At 43.2% G+C, this 15,910-nt stretch overlaps 1 protein-coding gene across 2 annotated transcripts in view; it reads right to left on the reverse strand.

Annotated features, from left to right (window-relative positions):
- The window catches only part of PTPRN2 (protein tyrosine phosphatase receptor type N2), a 1,065,122-nt gene that overhangs the window by 99,519 nt on the left and 949,693 nt on the right, over window positions 1-15,910 (reverse strand). For both annotated transcript variants that reach the window (XM_030550108.1, XM_030550107.1), the window contains one exon: window positions 13,376-13,570. In XM_030550108.1, coding sequence (XP_030405968.1) covers window positions 13,376-13,570 — 195 coding nt within the window. The remainder of the gene's footprint in view (window positions 1-13,375; window positions 13,571-15,910) is intronic.

Raw genomic sequence — 15,910 nt, forward strand, 5'->3', positions numbered from 1 at the left:
TCCCCTTTCATTTGAAACTCTGCTGATAAAATTCTTTCCTTGTCATTCAAATAGTAAGTAATAATTATAGATTTGGGGCTTCCATCTCTGGCTTCATTAATAGTAAATTGCATGAAAGTCTGAAGCATAAAGTCAGCTTTGATACATCTCAAAATGCAATTTCCATAGCTTTCCTTAGCTATGTACAATTAATTACAGAGTTAATAAGAAGAATATGTTAATGAAAGGGAAATTATTCCTGCCTTTATCAAATTTCTTTTATATATTTCCTTCTGTTTATGAATTTGGGTGACAGCAAGAACACAATTGATGATGTATATTACTGTTACTGGCCCCTCTGCTATTTTTACTTATATCCTGGTACAACATATAGGCTGCTTACATAAAATAAAAGAAAATAGTCTAAGAACTAGCTAATGCTAAAAAATTAATTCACTGTTCCAATTTTGCCTTATGTTAAGTTCAGTGCCTTTTAAAGACATTTTTTAATTAAAAATGCCAAAACATCCTTTTAACAATTAGATTCTCTGTTCTTTGCTTAGAACCTAAATATTTCGTGTCCAATAAAGAGAGAGATACTCGGTCATATTCTGATATTTTGTTTAAAAAAAATAAAAGGAATGTACTTTATATACACAGAATCAAATCAGTACAGAAAACAACTTTAAATTTGCTACAGCTCCTGGATCCTGATTGCTACGCTTTTGACATGCATGGAAGGTCAGAGTATTGCAGATAGTACAAATGGTAGGTCAGGCAAAAGCCAAAACTTTGTACAGTATATAGATTAAAAACTATGCAGGACTGATGCACAAGTGTATTGATGAAGCAAATTTAAAAAGATGTACTAAATCCAGCAGCTAACCAGCCTCTATTAGCAGAGGAGGAATCACTCAAATAGAAGAAAGAAAAACGTTATGATTTAGGGGCCAGTCACTAACCTGAGCAACATAACCAAAGAGGTAATTTCAGGGAAACAATCAGTGCAACAAAATAGGGCCATGCAATCATTCAGCGCAATGACATGGCAGCCCCAAAGAGGTGTGGATTACATACAGTCTGACCTTCCAATGTTTTTTACTTTTTATATGACATCAGTGGGGCAACGAGAGAGCATATAAAGGAGCAGAAAACAGGAGCAGTTCTCATCTCTCTCCATCTGTGGACCTGATTTGTTCTGCATGGGCTTTTTGGACAGTTGAGCAACCCACATGAGCAGTGGGCCAACTGGGTCCAATACCTGTAGGAAGTTGAAGGTACGGAGGACCAGGGAGACATTATAGAACTGGGAGGGGATGGAACAACAGACAAAATGCAACCCTGCAATTTCAAAAAAAAGAGGGGGCTTGGGCTGAACTGGCAGAGAAAAAGGTAATGCTTTCTTTAAAGCTCCCTCCCCTTGGTGGTTGGGAAGGGGGAAAGGCATCATGGTGAGCGGACCACTGGGGCTCAGGTAAGCCATTGGCCCTGAACACCTGGGGGAGGGTATACAAACCCTGTCACTCCACCCTGAGGCTCCTCTCATACCAGGATTAAGAGGTCTGGTTCCCTGACTGGAACTGGAGTAAGGGAAGGCAACCCTAAAGAAGCTTTAGAACACAGTTGTGCCTCCTAATGTCTCTGGTACAGCCAGGAGACCCTCTTTCCCCAACCCTTAAACCACATACAAGGAGAGGGCAGTGGGATCCCAGCAACAGGATGGGGAACAGCTGTGAGGGATGGGGAATCCACAACACCAGGCAGAAATGACTGAAGAAGGAATCATGCCCTGCACTGTCGGAGCTATTGCTGGATAGCTCCCAGATGAGTTAAGTTAATAAAGCTACAGCCTAATTAAACCACATCCCTTGCATTTTATCTTTCTTCTTGCGCGTCTAGGACAAAAAATGAGAAGCTGCTTCAGTCTAGAACAAAGGAGGAGCTATTTTATTCAGAGGTAAATACACTGGAAGAAAAGAGAACATATTATATAAAGGAGGGTGCGGGGAAGTAATTAGATAAGAAAAAACTATTTGAGGCTAGAGGAACTCTACTTTGTCTGTGTATGTCCAAAATACCACAGTCTCTCTCTATAAGAGGGTAAATCCTGTGAGGATCCAAGAGGCTGTTTTTATATCTTTATACATTTAAAAAGTAATATTTCTTTTTTTAAAAGATACACCAAGTGTGCAACCCTGGGAACATGTGCAATGTTTAATCATCACCATGTACATATTGGAACAAACGCCCTACATATGAAATCTTCCAAATGTCACCCAAACTGTGATACTCCCACCATCTTAAAATCCCCACTGAGTCTTTTTCCCCAGAAAAGCCCTGCAAAGCAAGAAAACCTTTGCAGGTTGCCTTGCAGATCAGCATACTCAGGTAGTGACACAACAGTGAGGGAAACAAGTTCTGTTTATTGAATCCAATTGTCTATTGATTAAAATCAGGGAATTGGCAACTAGAGCACCTCAGCTGATCTTTTCTGTCATAATTCAGAGAGAGAGAGAGAGAGAGAGATCAGATCGGATCTCTGGAGGTACCATTTAGGACTTTCGGGGCTAACAGCAGAACCTTAAATTACAACCAGGAAGTACAACCAATGCAAATCATGGAGCACAAATGCAAAGTTCCTTTTACAAGAAGCACCACTAAGCAGAGAAGGCAGCTACAGTCTGCACTTTCCATATGTTTCTGGGTGTTCTCAAGGTGTAGCCCCATATACAACCCATTGCCACAATCAAATACTGAAGTGTCAAAGGCATGGTTTACTGCAGTCTGAATGCACGGACTCAATACTGAACGGCACACTCCTGTGTTAGTGCAAAACTCAGCCCCACCCCGACCCCTGCCCAGGTTTGATTTACTGACACCTCAAAAAATGTCACCACAGCCTAAATATTAGCCTCAATTTCTTCTTGGAAAAGTCCTTCCAGAACTTCCTCCTTCCTAGTTCCCTCACCTTCTACAGCAGTGGTCCTCAACCCTTCCAGACTACTGTACCCCTTTCAGGAGCCTGATTTGTCTTGTGTACCTCAAATTTCACCTCACTTAAAAACCACTTGCTTACAAAATGAGACATAAAAATACAAAAAAAAAGTGTCACAGCACATTATTACTGAAAAATTGCTTACTGTCTCATTTTTACCATATAATTATAAAACAAATAGTTTGGAATATAAATATTGTACTTACATTTCAGTCTGATACTTGAACTTGTTTTTCACTTGTCAGCCTTGTCTGAAGCCCGAGCCCCAAGGGGTGGTGCTGAAGCATGTAACTTAGTGTTACGGGGCTCCTTGCAGTGTGGGGCCCTGTGTAGTTGCCCTGCTTGCCACCCCCAATGCTGGCCCTGTACTTGCAATCCCCCTAAACCCATCCCGTGACCCACCCCTGGAGGCTGCAACCTCCGACTTGAGAAATACTGATCTAGATGAGCTGTCTGCTGGAAGACCTCTGCATGTCCCTGGTTAAGAACCACTGTTCTAGAGAACTACTCCCACCTCTCAGACCAAGGATTAGCAACCTTCAGCACACAGCCCATCAGGGTAATTCACTGGTGGGCTGTAAGACATTTTGTTTACATTGACCAGCCGCAGGCACGGCCCCCACAGCTCCTAGTGGCTGCAGTTCACTGTTCCCAGCCAATGGGAGACGCAGATCGTAGTGGCGTGCTGGTCACCATTTCCTGCAGCAACCAAAGGTTGCTGACTCCTGTCTTACACCCTAAATGTCGTTAACAAGCCACATCCGCTATGAGTCAGCAGAACCTCCGCGGCATCATGCAGAATTTAAATAAATTCAACAGGATGGATCAACCAGGGGCGGCTCTAGACATTTTGCCGCCCCAAAGCAGGCCTGCAGGAGGTCTGCCAAAGCCGCGGGACCAGTGGACCCTCCGCAGGCACGCACTTGGAGCCGCCCCTGAATCAACAGAAGAGCACCACATTACACAAGGCACAACCTCATTCCAAAAGAAAAGATCAAGTATAGACGATAAACATTCTGGGCTGCCGCAGCTCTCTAGACATCTAGAAGCAGCTGAAGATCCAGTAAAACCCTAGTTTTCAAACCTGAGTAGCCAAAGGCAGGTGTACTCTCTTCATCCAGAGACCTCTTCCACTTCTTCCAGTGGCTGCCACCAGCTTTGCCTTGGTCTTATATGGATCTTAACTAGAGCTGGAGAAATATTGGGGGAGACGGATTCTGCGTATATTCATTGCAACTTTAAACTGGTTTGCGTTGATTCTGTTCATGGCCCTTTTGTGTTTGCTTTCAGCTAATAGTCTAATAAGCCAGTTCTCTGGGAGGAATTTTTGTCAAAACAAATTTAAGTGAATATTGCAAAATATTAATGGAAAATAAATTCTGATTATTTGCACTGAAACCATCCCTACCTCGGAACAGAAACCTATCATGTGACCTGTGTGTCTAATCAGAACAGCTGAGTTTTGAAAATTAAAGCCTCGAAATGACCTTCTCACAATCAAATTCCAGACCAAGATTCACATTTGGCAAGCTATTTCTAATAATGAATAAATTTGAGAAAGAGACAATTTAGAAAAAACACACTGAAATTCATAGAACGGTTTCCCTGCTCTAACATTAACCCCTTAATTCATGATTACTATTTAAAACTCATTCAAAAATGTGGTTCTGGAAATTTGTACAAAGTGAGCATGAAGCAAATTGACTGGAGGACTGACAGCAGTGGGGCTGGTGGTGGCAGGGAATCAAATTGAGAGCTGGGGAGATTGATTCTGCTGGGAACTTCCCTCTCCACTCAGCTCCTGATTTGAGTCCCCACCATACCACTATCCCCTGATGCTCATGCTGGCAGATAGAAAGAGGGAAGTATTACTTTTGTGGTACCAAAGCAGTGGTTTAACTGGTGGATGTGGGGGTAGAAGCGGAGGCATGAGCAGAAACCCAGCCCTGGAGGAGCTGCTTTTGGTTGGCATTTCAGCACTCTGGGTTCTGCAAAACCTTTGAAGTCAGAGAAAATTTAGCATACCACTATGTTAGAATGGCAGAACCAAGCACTAAGCACGAGTCTTTCCACCCACCCATCCCCAGTTTTTTCATATAATACACCCACACATTCAACAGAACTATAACTAGTCTTCTGAAAAGATGGCTGAGCAGCGACCTGATAGACTTATAATATGTTAAGCCTCTTATAAAGAGGATGGTAATCAATTGTTCTCCATGCCCACTGAAGTAATGGGCATAATCTGTAGCAACAGAGCTTTAGGTTAGATATTAGGAAAAGCTTTCTAACAATAAGGATAGTTAAGCACTGGAAAAGGCTTCCAAGGGTGGTTGTGGAACCCCCATCAGTGGTTCAGGTTTTCAAGAATAGTTGGACAAACACCAGTCAGGGATATTCTATGTTTTCTTGGTCCTGGCCTCAGCACAGGGGCTGGACTTGACTTCTCCAGGTTTCCCGCCCTGACAGCCTACCTTTCTATAACTCTACATACTAAGGACAGCATTAGGTTCTCTTTAAAAAGATATAACTGGCAACAGCAATAAGTCTTTGTTGCCATGCCATGGCAGCACTTTAACGTCCCTGCCCCTTTTGCCTTCCCGTTGGTGGCCCAGCTGGTAGGGTCCAGACTGGAAGGGCTGCCAATGGGGAGGTGTCAGCAATGTTAAAGCACTACCGTGGCAAAGGACCCTACTTAAAGCGCCGCTGTGACAGCACTTTAACGTTGCTGCCCCTTCCCCCCGCCCCCGTCGACAGCGCTGCAGGGCCGCCAGTGGGGGAAGCAAAAGGGGCAACCACATTGGAGTGCTGCCACAGCGCTTTAACATTGTTGCCACTTTTGCGCCCTCCCCCCCGAGGCAGGTCATGGGGGTAGGAAGGCAAAAAGGCAGCTGTCCCGGGGCCGGAGATTTACAATAGCCTGGGGCTCCCATTACTGTGGCAGCAGCCGGAGCCCCAGGTCCTTTTAAATCGCCACTGGAGCCTGGGCAGCGGGAGTCAGGCAGCGCAGATGGGCTGGCTGGGGGAGGCTGACCCCAACCCCGCCCCTTCTGCCTGAGGCCCCAACCCTTTTGGGGACCAGAGCAGCCCCCATACCAGGTAAGAATTTATTGTTACTTTCCACCCCATCTACACCCATTTTTTCTTTTAAAAAAAAATAAATAAAATCTTTGTCATAGGCACTGTGCCTTCTTCATATTTGTACAGCACACAGCACATCGTGGTGCTACCGAAAACAAAGAAAATTCAAACAAAAACCAAAATAGTCAGACATTCTTGTCTGCAGCTACTTGATCTTATTAGTAATTTTGGTTTCTCCTCCCTGCCCTCCTCACCTTTGACCCTCCCCGAGCAAGTCTGTCACGTAACAATGGTGGGCATGTGCCACTGTCACTTGGTGGAGAGCTCACAGGCTATATATAGATCAATCTCTTTCTTCTCAGGAAACATGCTCTCTGCTGCCTCTTTCTGCATGTTTTTGGGTTAGACACCAGGCAGAGTGTGTGCTGGTATCCAGCCTGGTGGGATCAATCACTGCATGTTGGGCACTCCTTTGTTTAGCAAAGCATTTTAGATGCTATAAATCGAGGAGGTTCAGTGATTTTTATTAATGGTTTAGGATTAAATCAAAGCCTTGCAGCAGTTTAACAATTTAGTGGGCAGTTTAACAAGTGGCTTTGCAGTTCGTCTTTGCCATAATGTATTTTTAAATACAGTTCAGCACTATTTTACAGACCATTTAAATGACGTCTATAGGGGATACTCTCTGCTTCTCAAAGATTTCTTTTTTTTTTTTTAAAGTGCGTGAAGAGTGCCTTTTTTTAAAAAAGGCCAGAATTACTATGGCAAAGCATAAAATACAAATACTGTTTGAAATCCCCACATATAAGTTCTAGGGGGTCTCTATTCCTTTCTTGCAGCTCCACTCAAGTCCATGACAAACACTTTGTCAAATCAACATCAAGACTAACTCAAACCACACCATGTGAAAGATGGAATGCAGAACTTAAGTTTCCGTCTCTGTACTGTCTTAGGTTTGGATAGCTTCCCAACAGCACTTCTAGGATCTATGTAGTCCAGTGCTAGTTTTATTACAGAAAGTCCTCCCAGAATGGAAGGGTATCTTTTGAAGAGACATCTTCTGAAGAGCCCATTCTGCACTCCTCAGGTTACTAAGTCCTAGCCTTCAGTCTTCCATTCTCTTTGCTCCCAGCATGCATAGTGATGATGAAATATCCCATGTCCTTCTTGTTTGAAAAGCACTATGTGCATGAAGTATCACTAACACCTCGATGGTGTAATTTTTCCAAAAATACATTATTTTTGCACATGTTCGCAAAGGAAGACTTCTCAACCTCCAGTTTTAATGTATTATTTTTGTTTGTGTGTTTAGAAAGGCAAGACCATTCACTCTCTTTCCAAGATTCTAATCTGTGCCTGGTGCTTTCAAATTTCACACTTTCTTTACTCATCTCCCACAAAAAAAAAATAAAAAAGCAAACCATGAAAAGTCAGTTCTGCTTCTGCAAACTCTCATTTCTCTGACGAAATATACAATATTTAAACAGATAAATTTAGCACTGCCTCACAAAAATCATACAGTCCATTTCTTGATTTTAAAATAATCATAACTCGTTATGAATTTTCGTCAAAGTAGTAAGGATACAAATCAACATGAGTTCTTATCCTTCCCCTCACTCACCATGACTTTTCTGAAATTCCACCCCTCTTTTTTTTTGCAAGATCAAAAGGTATCTTAAATTATGACAGATGCTTCTTCTTATTGTTCCTCACACTGCTACCAAGGTCAGGATTCAGAGTCACTAACATGGTGGCATAAAACATGCTTCTTGTTATATCCTCTATAATCAAAACTTCCATAGATCAAACACTGGGATCTTTTCACAAGATATCATCAAGAGCCACGGCTTTCTATTTACCTTCTAAAAATGTGGGGTTTACAGACCAACCAACCAACCAAAAAGGCACAAAAATTACACTTGGTCACTAGTCAAAATTACCCCTCTGGGTCCTGAGTGTTTCTCTACTACCTAACACAAAGTAGTTTATACTACTACATGGGTCGGCAACCTATGGCACACATGCCAAAGAGGGCACGCGAGCCAATTTTTAATGGCACGCGGTTGCCTGCTAGTACTCCGCGTGCCATTAAAAATCCTGCCGACGCGGCAAGCCGTGGGGTCCGCGGTCTCGGGCCCGAGCGCTGGCCGAGCACAGCAATCCGCCAGCCCCTCCCCCACCTTCCCCCAGAGCCCTGCCGCCACGTGCGCAGCGCTCTGGGGGCTGGGGCTGTGCGCTACCGCGGGGCAGCGTTTGGCTCCGTGGAGAGGTAAAGATGCTCCCTGATCATCCGGAGCCCTGCTGTTGCGCGCACATCACTCTGAGGGGCGGGGCTGCGTGCGCGGCGGCAGCAGGGCTCCAGATGAGTGGCGAGCCTCATGGTAAGGGGGCCGGGGGGGACAGTCAAGGGCCAGAGAGCAGAGTGGGTGGGATCCCAGGGGGGTGGTTGGGGTGGGGGTCTCTGGAAGGGGCAGTCAGGGAGCAGGGTGGGTGGATGGGGCATGGGAGTCCCGGGGACTGTTTGGGGGGTGGATAGGGGTCAGGGCAGTCAGGGGATAGGGAGCAAGGAGGGTCCTGGGGGAGCAGTTAGGGTGGGGGGCTCTCTGGAGGGGGTGGTCAGGGGACAAGGAGCTGGGGGGGCTGGATGAGTCGGGAGTTCTGGGGGCACTGTCAGGAGGTAGGGGTGTGGAGAGGGGTTGGGGCAGGCAGGGAGTGGGGGGGGGTTGTATGGGTCCAGAGTTCTGGGGGTCCTGTCAGGGGGCAGGGAGCGGTTAGATAGGCATGGGAGTCCAGGGGGTCTGTCTGGGTGCGGGGGTGTGGATAAGGGTTGGGGAAGTCAGGACAGGCAGGGGGTAGGATCCTAGGGGGGTAGTCAGGGGACAAAGGGTAGGGAGGCTTAGATAGGAGGTGGGGTCCCAGGAGAGGGTAGTCGAGACAAGGAGCGGTGGGGGGTTGGGGGTTCTGGTGGGGGCAATCACCCAGCTCTCTGCCCTGATCCCTGACCCCACCCCCCCCACACACACCCAGTCCTCTGCCCTGAGCTCTGCACCCCTATGTCGCCCCCCAGTGCCCTGCCCTGAGCCCTGTATCACCTGGCCCTCTGTTGACTCCTTCACCCCCCTCATGACCCCAGCCCTGACTCTGGCACTCCCACACATACCTAGCCCCCGCACATCCCCATCCCCACCCCCACTCTGAGCACCAAACAGGAGTCACATTCCCACCTGCACCTCTCACACTCAATGGGAGCTGCCCAGGTAAATGCCCCCACATCTAAACCTCCTGTCCCAACCCTGAGCCCCCTCCTTCATTCTAGCTCCTGGCCAGACCCTTCACCCCCAGCCCTGTGCTCGGTGCACTGCCACCCTCAGCTCAGTGCAGAGAGGAAGAGAATGGGCCAGAACCAGGGAGAAGGTAGGTACCCACTGTATGTGGGCAGGGCCGGGACCCCAGACCGGCAGCAGGCTGAGTGGATCCAGCAGCCGGGATCCCTGCTGGCAGGAGCTGGAGGATGGAACCCCTGAGCGGCAGTGGGCTGAGCTGCTCAGCCCACAGCCGGTTTGGGGTCCCAGCTGCTGGCCCAGCACAGCCCACGGCCGGTCTGGGGTTCTGGCTGCCAGACCCTTCGGCTGCAGGCCCCACTCAGCCCTCTGTCAGCCTAGGTGAACAGAACCCTAGACCAGCAGTAGGCTGAGTGGGCTGGTGGCGTAAGATCAACATTTTAATTTAATTTTAAATGAAGCTTCTTAAACATTTTGAAAACCTTGTTTATTTTACAATACAACACTAGTTTCTTATATTACAGACTTGTAGAGAGAGACCTTCTAAAAAACATTAAAATGTATTACCAGCACACGAAACCTTAAATTAAATGAAGACTCGGCACATCACTTCTGAAAGGTTGCCGACCCCTGTACTACTATCAGCATTGCAGAGGCAATATATCGTGGAAGAGCAAAGTGGTATTCCACCATTTGCCAAATAGCAGCAAGCTGAGTTTAGGTTCTGGTATTTCTGTCTATGCACAAGGGCAAATAAAATAGGGTGGTTATCAATTAAAAAATTGAGGAGGGGGGAGGGATAGCTCAGTGGTTTGAGCGTTAGCCTGCTAAACCCAGGGTTGTGAGCTCAATCCTTGAGGGAGCCATTTGGGGATTGGCCCTGCTTTGAGCAGGGGATTGGACTAGATCTTCTGAGGTCCCTTCCAACCCCAATGATCTATGATTCTAAGTCTGAACAGGATACCTGGGTAAGCTAAGTGAATTCCTCCTCAATGGTTTCCATAACAGATCAGCTCTATTTACAAGTCAAATCAAGATGTTTCCAACTATGAGCTCTTACTGCTATCTGATCACCACAATGTTATTTCCTCTGGGAAGATCCAAGCCACCACAAACAATACAGATTCTAGAGTCCTAACTCAGCCGGCTACTTCATTGCTGAGCACTGTAAAACTGAATACCACTTTACTTTACTGTTCCATAAGTCTGTTTGCTCTGCAGTGCTGACAATGCTCCCCATCCTCATTAGGCCCTTATTAACTTTTTCCTTTTTTTGTACTAAAGCATCTCTGCATAAAATAGCTATAAAGTAACTTTTTATTTTACGAGATGATAGCAGCAGGAGAGGATAGAGTTGGAAAGCATCTTATATATCATCTGATTAGAGTGACCAATGACATCTACTAACTACAGGATGTATGAAAAAGCTGATCACTTGCATGTTTTTCTTGCTGCTGAACTCAAACAAGCAGCTCTCTCAAGAGAGATGAAAAAAATTCAGGCAAATAGGGTATTATGGTTGCTTGCATTTACTTTTGACCAAAACGTAAATCAGGTCAGCTCTCAGGTTCCTGCCAGGCTGCCAACATAAATTCCAGTGCCATGCATGTCAATTAAGTTCAATCAGCTGCTTCAAAGGAGATCCTTCCATAAAAACTTTACCTAACTTTGCCTTAAAGAAATCTAGCACTTATACTGTAACTACCTCTTTAAGTAAACAATTCCACTGTTTGCTTAACTCTCCTATGAAACGTGTCTCGATATCCAAGCTAAATGCATCCTTTCAAATTATAACCCCCTTTTTTGCTAATTGTATCCTTGATGTCTATTAAGAGTAATTCTTTTCCCTTTTCTGTATGGTTTCCCTTTCCCATATTTAGAAGCAGGCTTCTTTGAATTGCTAGTTTTTGTTTGTTCATTTTAGGCTAAACAGGTTTAATTTTTTTTCACTTTCTCCTTATAGGTCATACTCTCAAGGCATTGTAGCATTTCAGCTGCCCTTCTTTGAACCCTCAACATCTAAGATGTAACATATGTTGTTAGATAGCTAACATATGCATGAGTTCACTCAGGGTTAAATAGAATTGACTGAATTATGGACACTGAACCAGCACTGCCACCACAGTACTCCTAATCAATCTGTTTGTTTTTTAAAACCCATTCATAGGTTGCAAACAGATGGCTATTTCCACACACACTTAGTTGAACTTTTGGGAATATTCCTAGACCCAGAATTAACACTACTTGGTTCCCTTATGCAAGTTTCTTTCCTGTTCATTTGGCTGTGTGTGATTTTTAGGTTTATTTTAGTAATATCTTTGTAAACTATTTTGCTCCATTTAAACTAGTCTCATTAACTGTCTGCAAATCTTAAGCACATACATTGCCATATACTTAGGCAATTTTGTACTTTTTGTTTTACTCACAGATGCCTGGGATACAAGCATTATATCACTACTTACTCTTGTGCCCTTCCTTACTTCAGGGGTTATTTGAAAGATAGGGTTTGGGGGTGGGGTATGTGTTGGTAACTACAATGTCCCAATAACTACAGAAACACAAAAACAAGTGAAAGGTTGTCGTTCTGAGTAGGCGAAAGTGGGATTGTAAGAGCCAAGGTCATTGACCTTTTGGGTAACATATCCATCCCTCATTCCCAGGTGCACTTGTGCATCTGTTATATATCAGGTTAAAAACCTAACTCTCCTGTTCGGAAATGTATTTACCCAGGAAAGCGCTGTTCAGACACAGCATCTGGTTTTCAAGCAGATCCTGCTTTTACTCAGCTTTATAGCTGCGCTGACCGAGGCTGACGGAGGTCAGTGACTTGGCTAAGGTCGAACTGGCACTCTGGCTTCCATTCCATTTTCTATTAGGCCATATGGCTTTCCCACAAAACTTGGAAAACATTTAAGTAGGTGAGCAGCTTTATCTACAAAACCATAAAAAGGGAAAAGGTGCAGGAGAGAGGGAAGCATGATGAGACAGCATGACACGGACAGAGCACAGATTCCTTCCCAGAAATCCCATTGGTTAGCCTTCTCAGAGCTATATAAATACATAGCTAGTGCGGGGCAGCAATTTATTGATTGTGATTAGGTCCATCTGGATAATCTTAACAGAAGAGGGTAAACATAGAAAATATAATAAATAATACTACCACCACCACCTAGCTCCTTTCATCAGAAGATCTCATGGCACTTTACAAAGGAGATCAGTATTATTACCCCCATTTTACAGATGGGAAAACTGAAACACAGGCATGTGAAATGACTTGTCCAAGGTCACCAACAAAAGCAGAAATATAACTCAGGTGTCTTGAGTCCCAGTTCAGGGTCCTAACCTCTAAGTCATGCTGTCTCCTCTGGGTAGTGAAAAGCATTTCACTAGCCATATACACACACCCATGTGAATAAAGTGGCCATTTCCCACAATGTTTTCTAGCCCAGTCTTCACAAACAAAACGTATTTGTGCAGTTTCAAACATGAGAAAGATCCAATTACTTTAAAGGAGAAATATCAGGTTAGGCCAAAAATTCAGATCCCCCCTCCACCAAATTTCAATTAAAACAATTATTTACACACTGTTAATATTCTACTGCAGCTTTTGTAGCACCATTATACTGCATGCCACAAAGAAAAACTGACCAGAAATCAAACAGTCTTATTTAATTGTCCAAGCCAAGTAAAATGGTGATAGTAAACCAATAGGACAAAAGGAGGAAAAGCAAATTATCTTCTGTTTAAAAAAAATATCTATTTTAAATGTCCAAGCTCAGAGAATATATGCTAAACAGAAAATGAACAGCACAGTGAAAAGTAATGGTTTTTTTAAAACCAGTTTTAGTTTTAACTATTTAAAGGTTAGATTAATCTAACAGGTGAAGGTTTTGTTGTTGTTGTTGTTGTTTTTTAAAGTGTTGTAAATTGACAGTATCCCTTTAGAAGTTAAATATTTTTCACAGTCTACTTTAAATTGATGAACTACCGATTTCAATTTTGATTACATTTCACATGCCATAAAGGAAACTCTGCTTACCAGGATCATGTGACCGGTGGAGATGTCCATGTTAGACTGAACTGGTTCTTCACACCAGGATGATGTGCTGCTCCGAGCAGAGGGGCTAGCAACGGGCCCATCACTAAACTGTGACGAGACACTGTTTACGCGAGAAGTGTGAAGGGGCTCTGGTCGATCAGATGACTTTACAGCCATGCGCTGACGGCACAGCTCCTAGAAGACAGAGAGAAAGAAAGGAACAATCTGGAGTTAATAGCAGCCACTATGGAATAAAAGTCTGCTAAAGACAACACTGTTTACAGTACATCTCTAGAGTGGAAGTGTTTTTCTTCCCTTAAGGGCTAATAGTTTGGTATTCTGATACTTCTCATATATATGTTTACTAGACCCACTATATGAAATAAACTAGATGCTGACCATCCCAGTCTCATGCAAAAAAAGTTTAACCATGAGTGCATGCATGTCACTCTTTTAAGACTGCCTCATAAATAATATTTTGGGGTTCAAATTCTATTAGCAGATGGATAAGTTGTTTTATACCATGCTTCATTCTATGACCCTAATTCTGCACTGTACAGCCCACTCAAGTTAATGGGGTTGCTCAGGTGTAACAGAGCAGAATTCAGCCCTGAATTTGCAAGCTCAGCAAGCAATAGCAACTGAATTGATATGCTCTCTAATATAAATTCTAGTTGATAGATGTGCCATTTCTCTTAATTAAAATAGAGCACACACACCCCTTATTCCTAGATGTGAGGCACAGAAAATGAAGAATGAAATTAACAAAAAAAAAAAAAAAAGTCACATGTGCTATAAGCAGCTTTGACAAAGAAAGAAAACTGAACCTACCAGACATCCCAATCCAACCCAGATAAAAACGCCAAAACCAACAAAAATCTACCTTAAATATGGCATTTCAGTTGTGCCATACATGAAACTCATGTCTAAAATATATTGTGTTTATACAATAAAGGAAAATGCTGCTAGTACATACGTTTCCAGAGAAACAAGGTACTATATTTTGAAATTCTGAATCTAAATTGGCTAAATAGACCCCTGGTTATATTATCTCTGTTACAATGCATTTAAATTCACCCAGGTGCAGTACAATTTCAAAGTAAATAGTAAAATTAGCATTTTTACATATGTCTATTGCCCATGAAGGATTTTTGGAAGCCTATGCTGCACAGTAAGCCTGGCTAGGTTCATGGTGCTTAGACATATTGTACATGTGGTGTGGTTGCACGTTTGTCTCCAATTACTTATTTTACAGAGACATGTACTAAGAGCTTAGTTACTTGCCTCTGGCTATCAAAATAGATTTTGAAGAATCCATACTGTTAAAATGTGATGGCCTCTGTTTTCTTATTCAATAAAAATATAATTGCAACTCAAGAGTCATCAGTAGGACCACTTTTAAAAATCCATATATCATAGGATATAAAAGGTTTTCTTCTTGTTACAGAAATGCATCCATTTAATGCACAGAATTCTTTTTTAAAACATACAACTGGTAGCTTTCCCTCAGCACAGCTGTGACAATGGCTCTGACATTCAAATCTAGTATCCTCCGTTCCCAATAAAAATTGGAATATAATCATATATCAAGATAGCTCTTGCCACTCCTAGGCAACAGACTAAAGATCTATAGGCCAAAGACCATCCAAATGGTATACATCTGCCCTTAATCCTAAACTACCATTTTACTCAGTATTAAAGATCTTTCCATAGTGCAAGGTAGTTTTTTTTTTTTGCGGGGCGGGGGAGGGAAGGAGTGGCACACATTTATATACAAATTAAGGAGCGTGAGAGACAAAAATAGTATAATGTGTAATATAAAAAGATACACATTACTCACTTGTGGCAGATGCAACAATTATGCAGATCATCCCAACTGAATGTCCATAAAACCCCAAAATATAACAGTGGTGTGTTTTTTTTTCCATTCATGCCCCTTTTTACAGAAAAAAAGGGGGTTTATTTTTAAATAGAGTGTGGCTTTTTTTGTCTTTTATACTGACAGTTTTCCATATCTCCTTGTTTGTAAATCTAGGTGCCTTAGCCTAGTCTATACTACATAGGTTCTACCAGTAAGCTATACTGGCAGAGCTCCCCAGTACAGACGCAGCATATGTCGACAGAAGGAGGTTTTTCAGACAGCATATCTCCACCCACTTCCTGAATGATATTAGCTATACTGACAGAATTATTCTTCTTTCAGTATAGCTGCATCTATACTGGGGGTTTTTGCCAGCACAGCTATGTCAGCTGAGGGTATGTGGTTTTTCCACATCATTGAGTGACACAGCTTTGCTGACAAAACTTTGTAGTGGAGATCTGGCCTTAGTTACCTAGTACTGACCATAACATGACAAAAATATGAGAATAAAAATTTAAAGTCTAAAAATTAATTTGAAATAGCTTTTATATTTATTAGTGTGTTGTGATGTAAGGTAAGATATCAAAACTATCGGGGCTAAGCATTTACATCACAAGGAAGTCTAAGTTCTCTGCTTTGTAAAAGGATAAAGCAGAGTCTCTCTCTCTCTCTGA

The sequence above is a fragment of the Gopherus evgoodei genome, chromosome 2, assembly GCF_007399415.2.
Source record: "Gopherus evgoodei ecotype Sinaloan lineage chromosome 2, rGopEvg1_v1.p, whole genome shotgun sequence".
NCBI lineage: Eukaryota > Metazoa > Chordata > Testudines > Testudinidae > Gopherus > Gopherus evgoodei.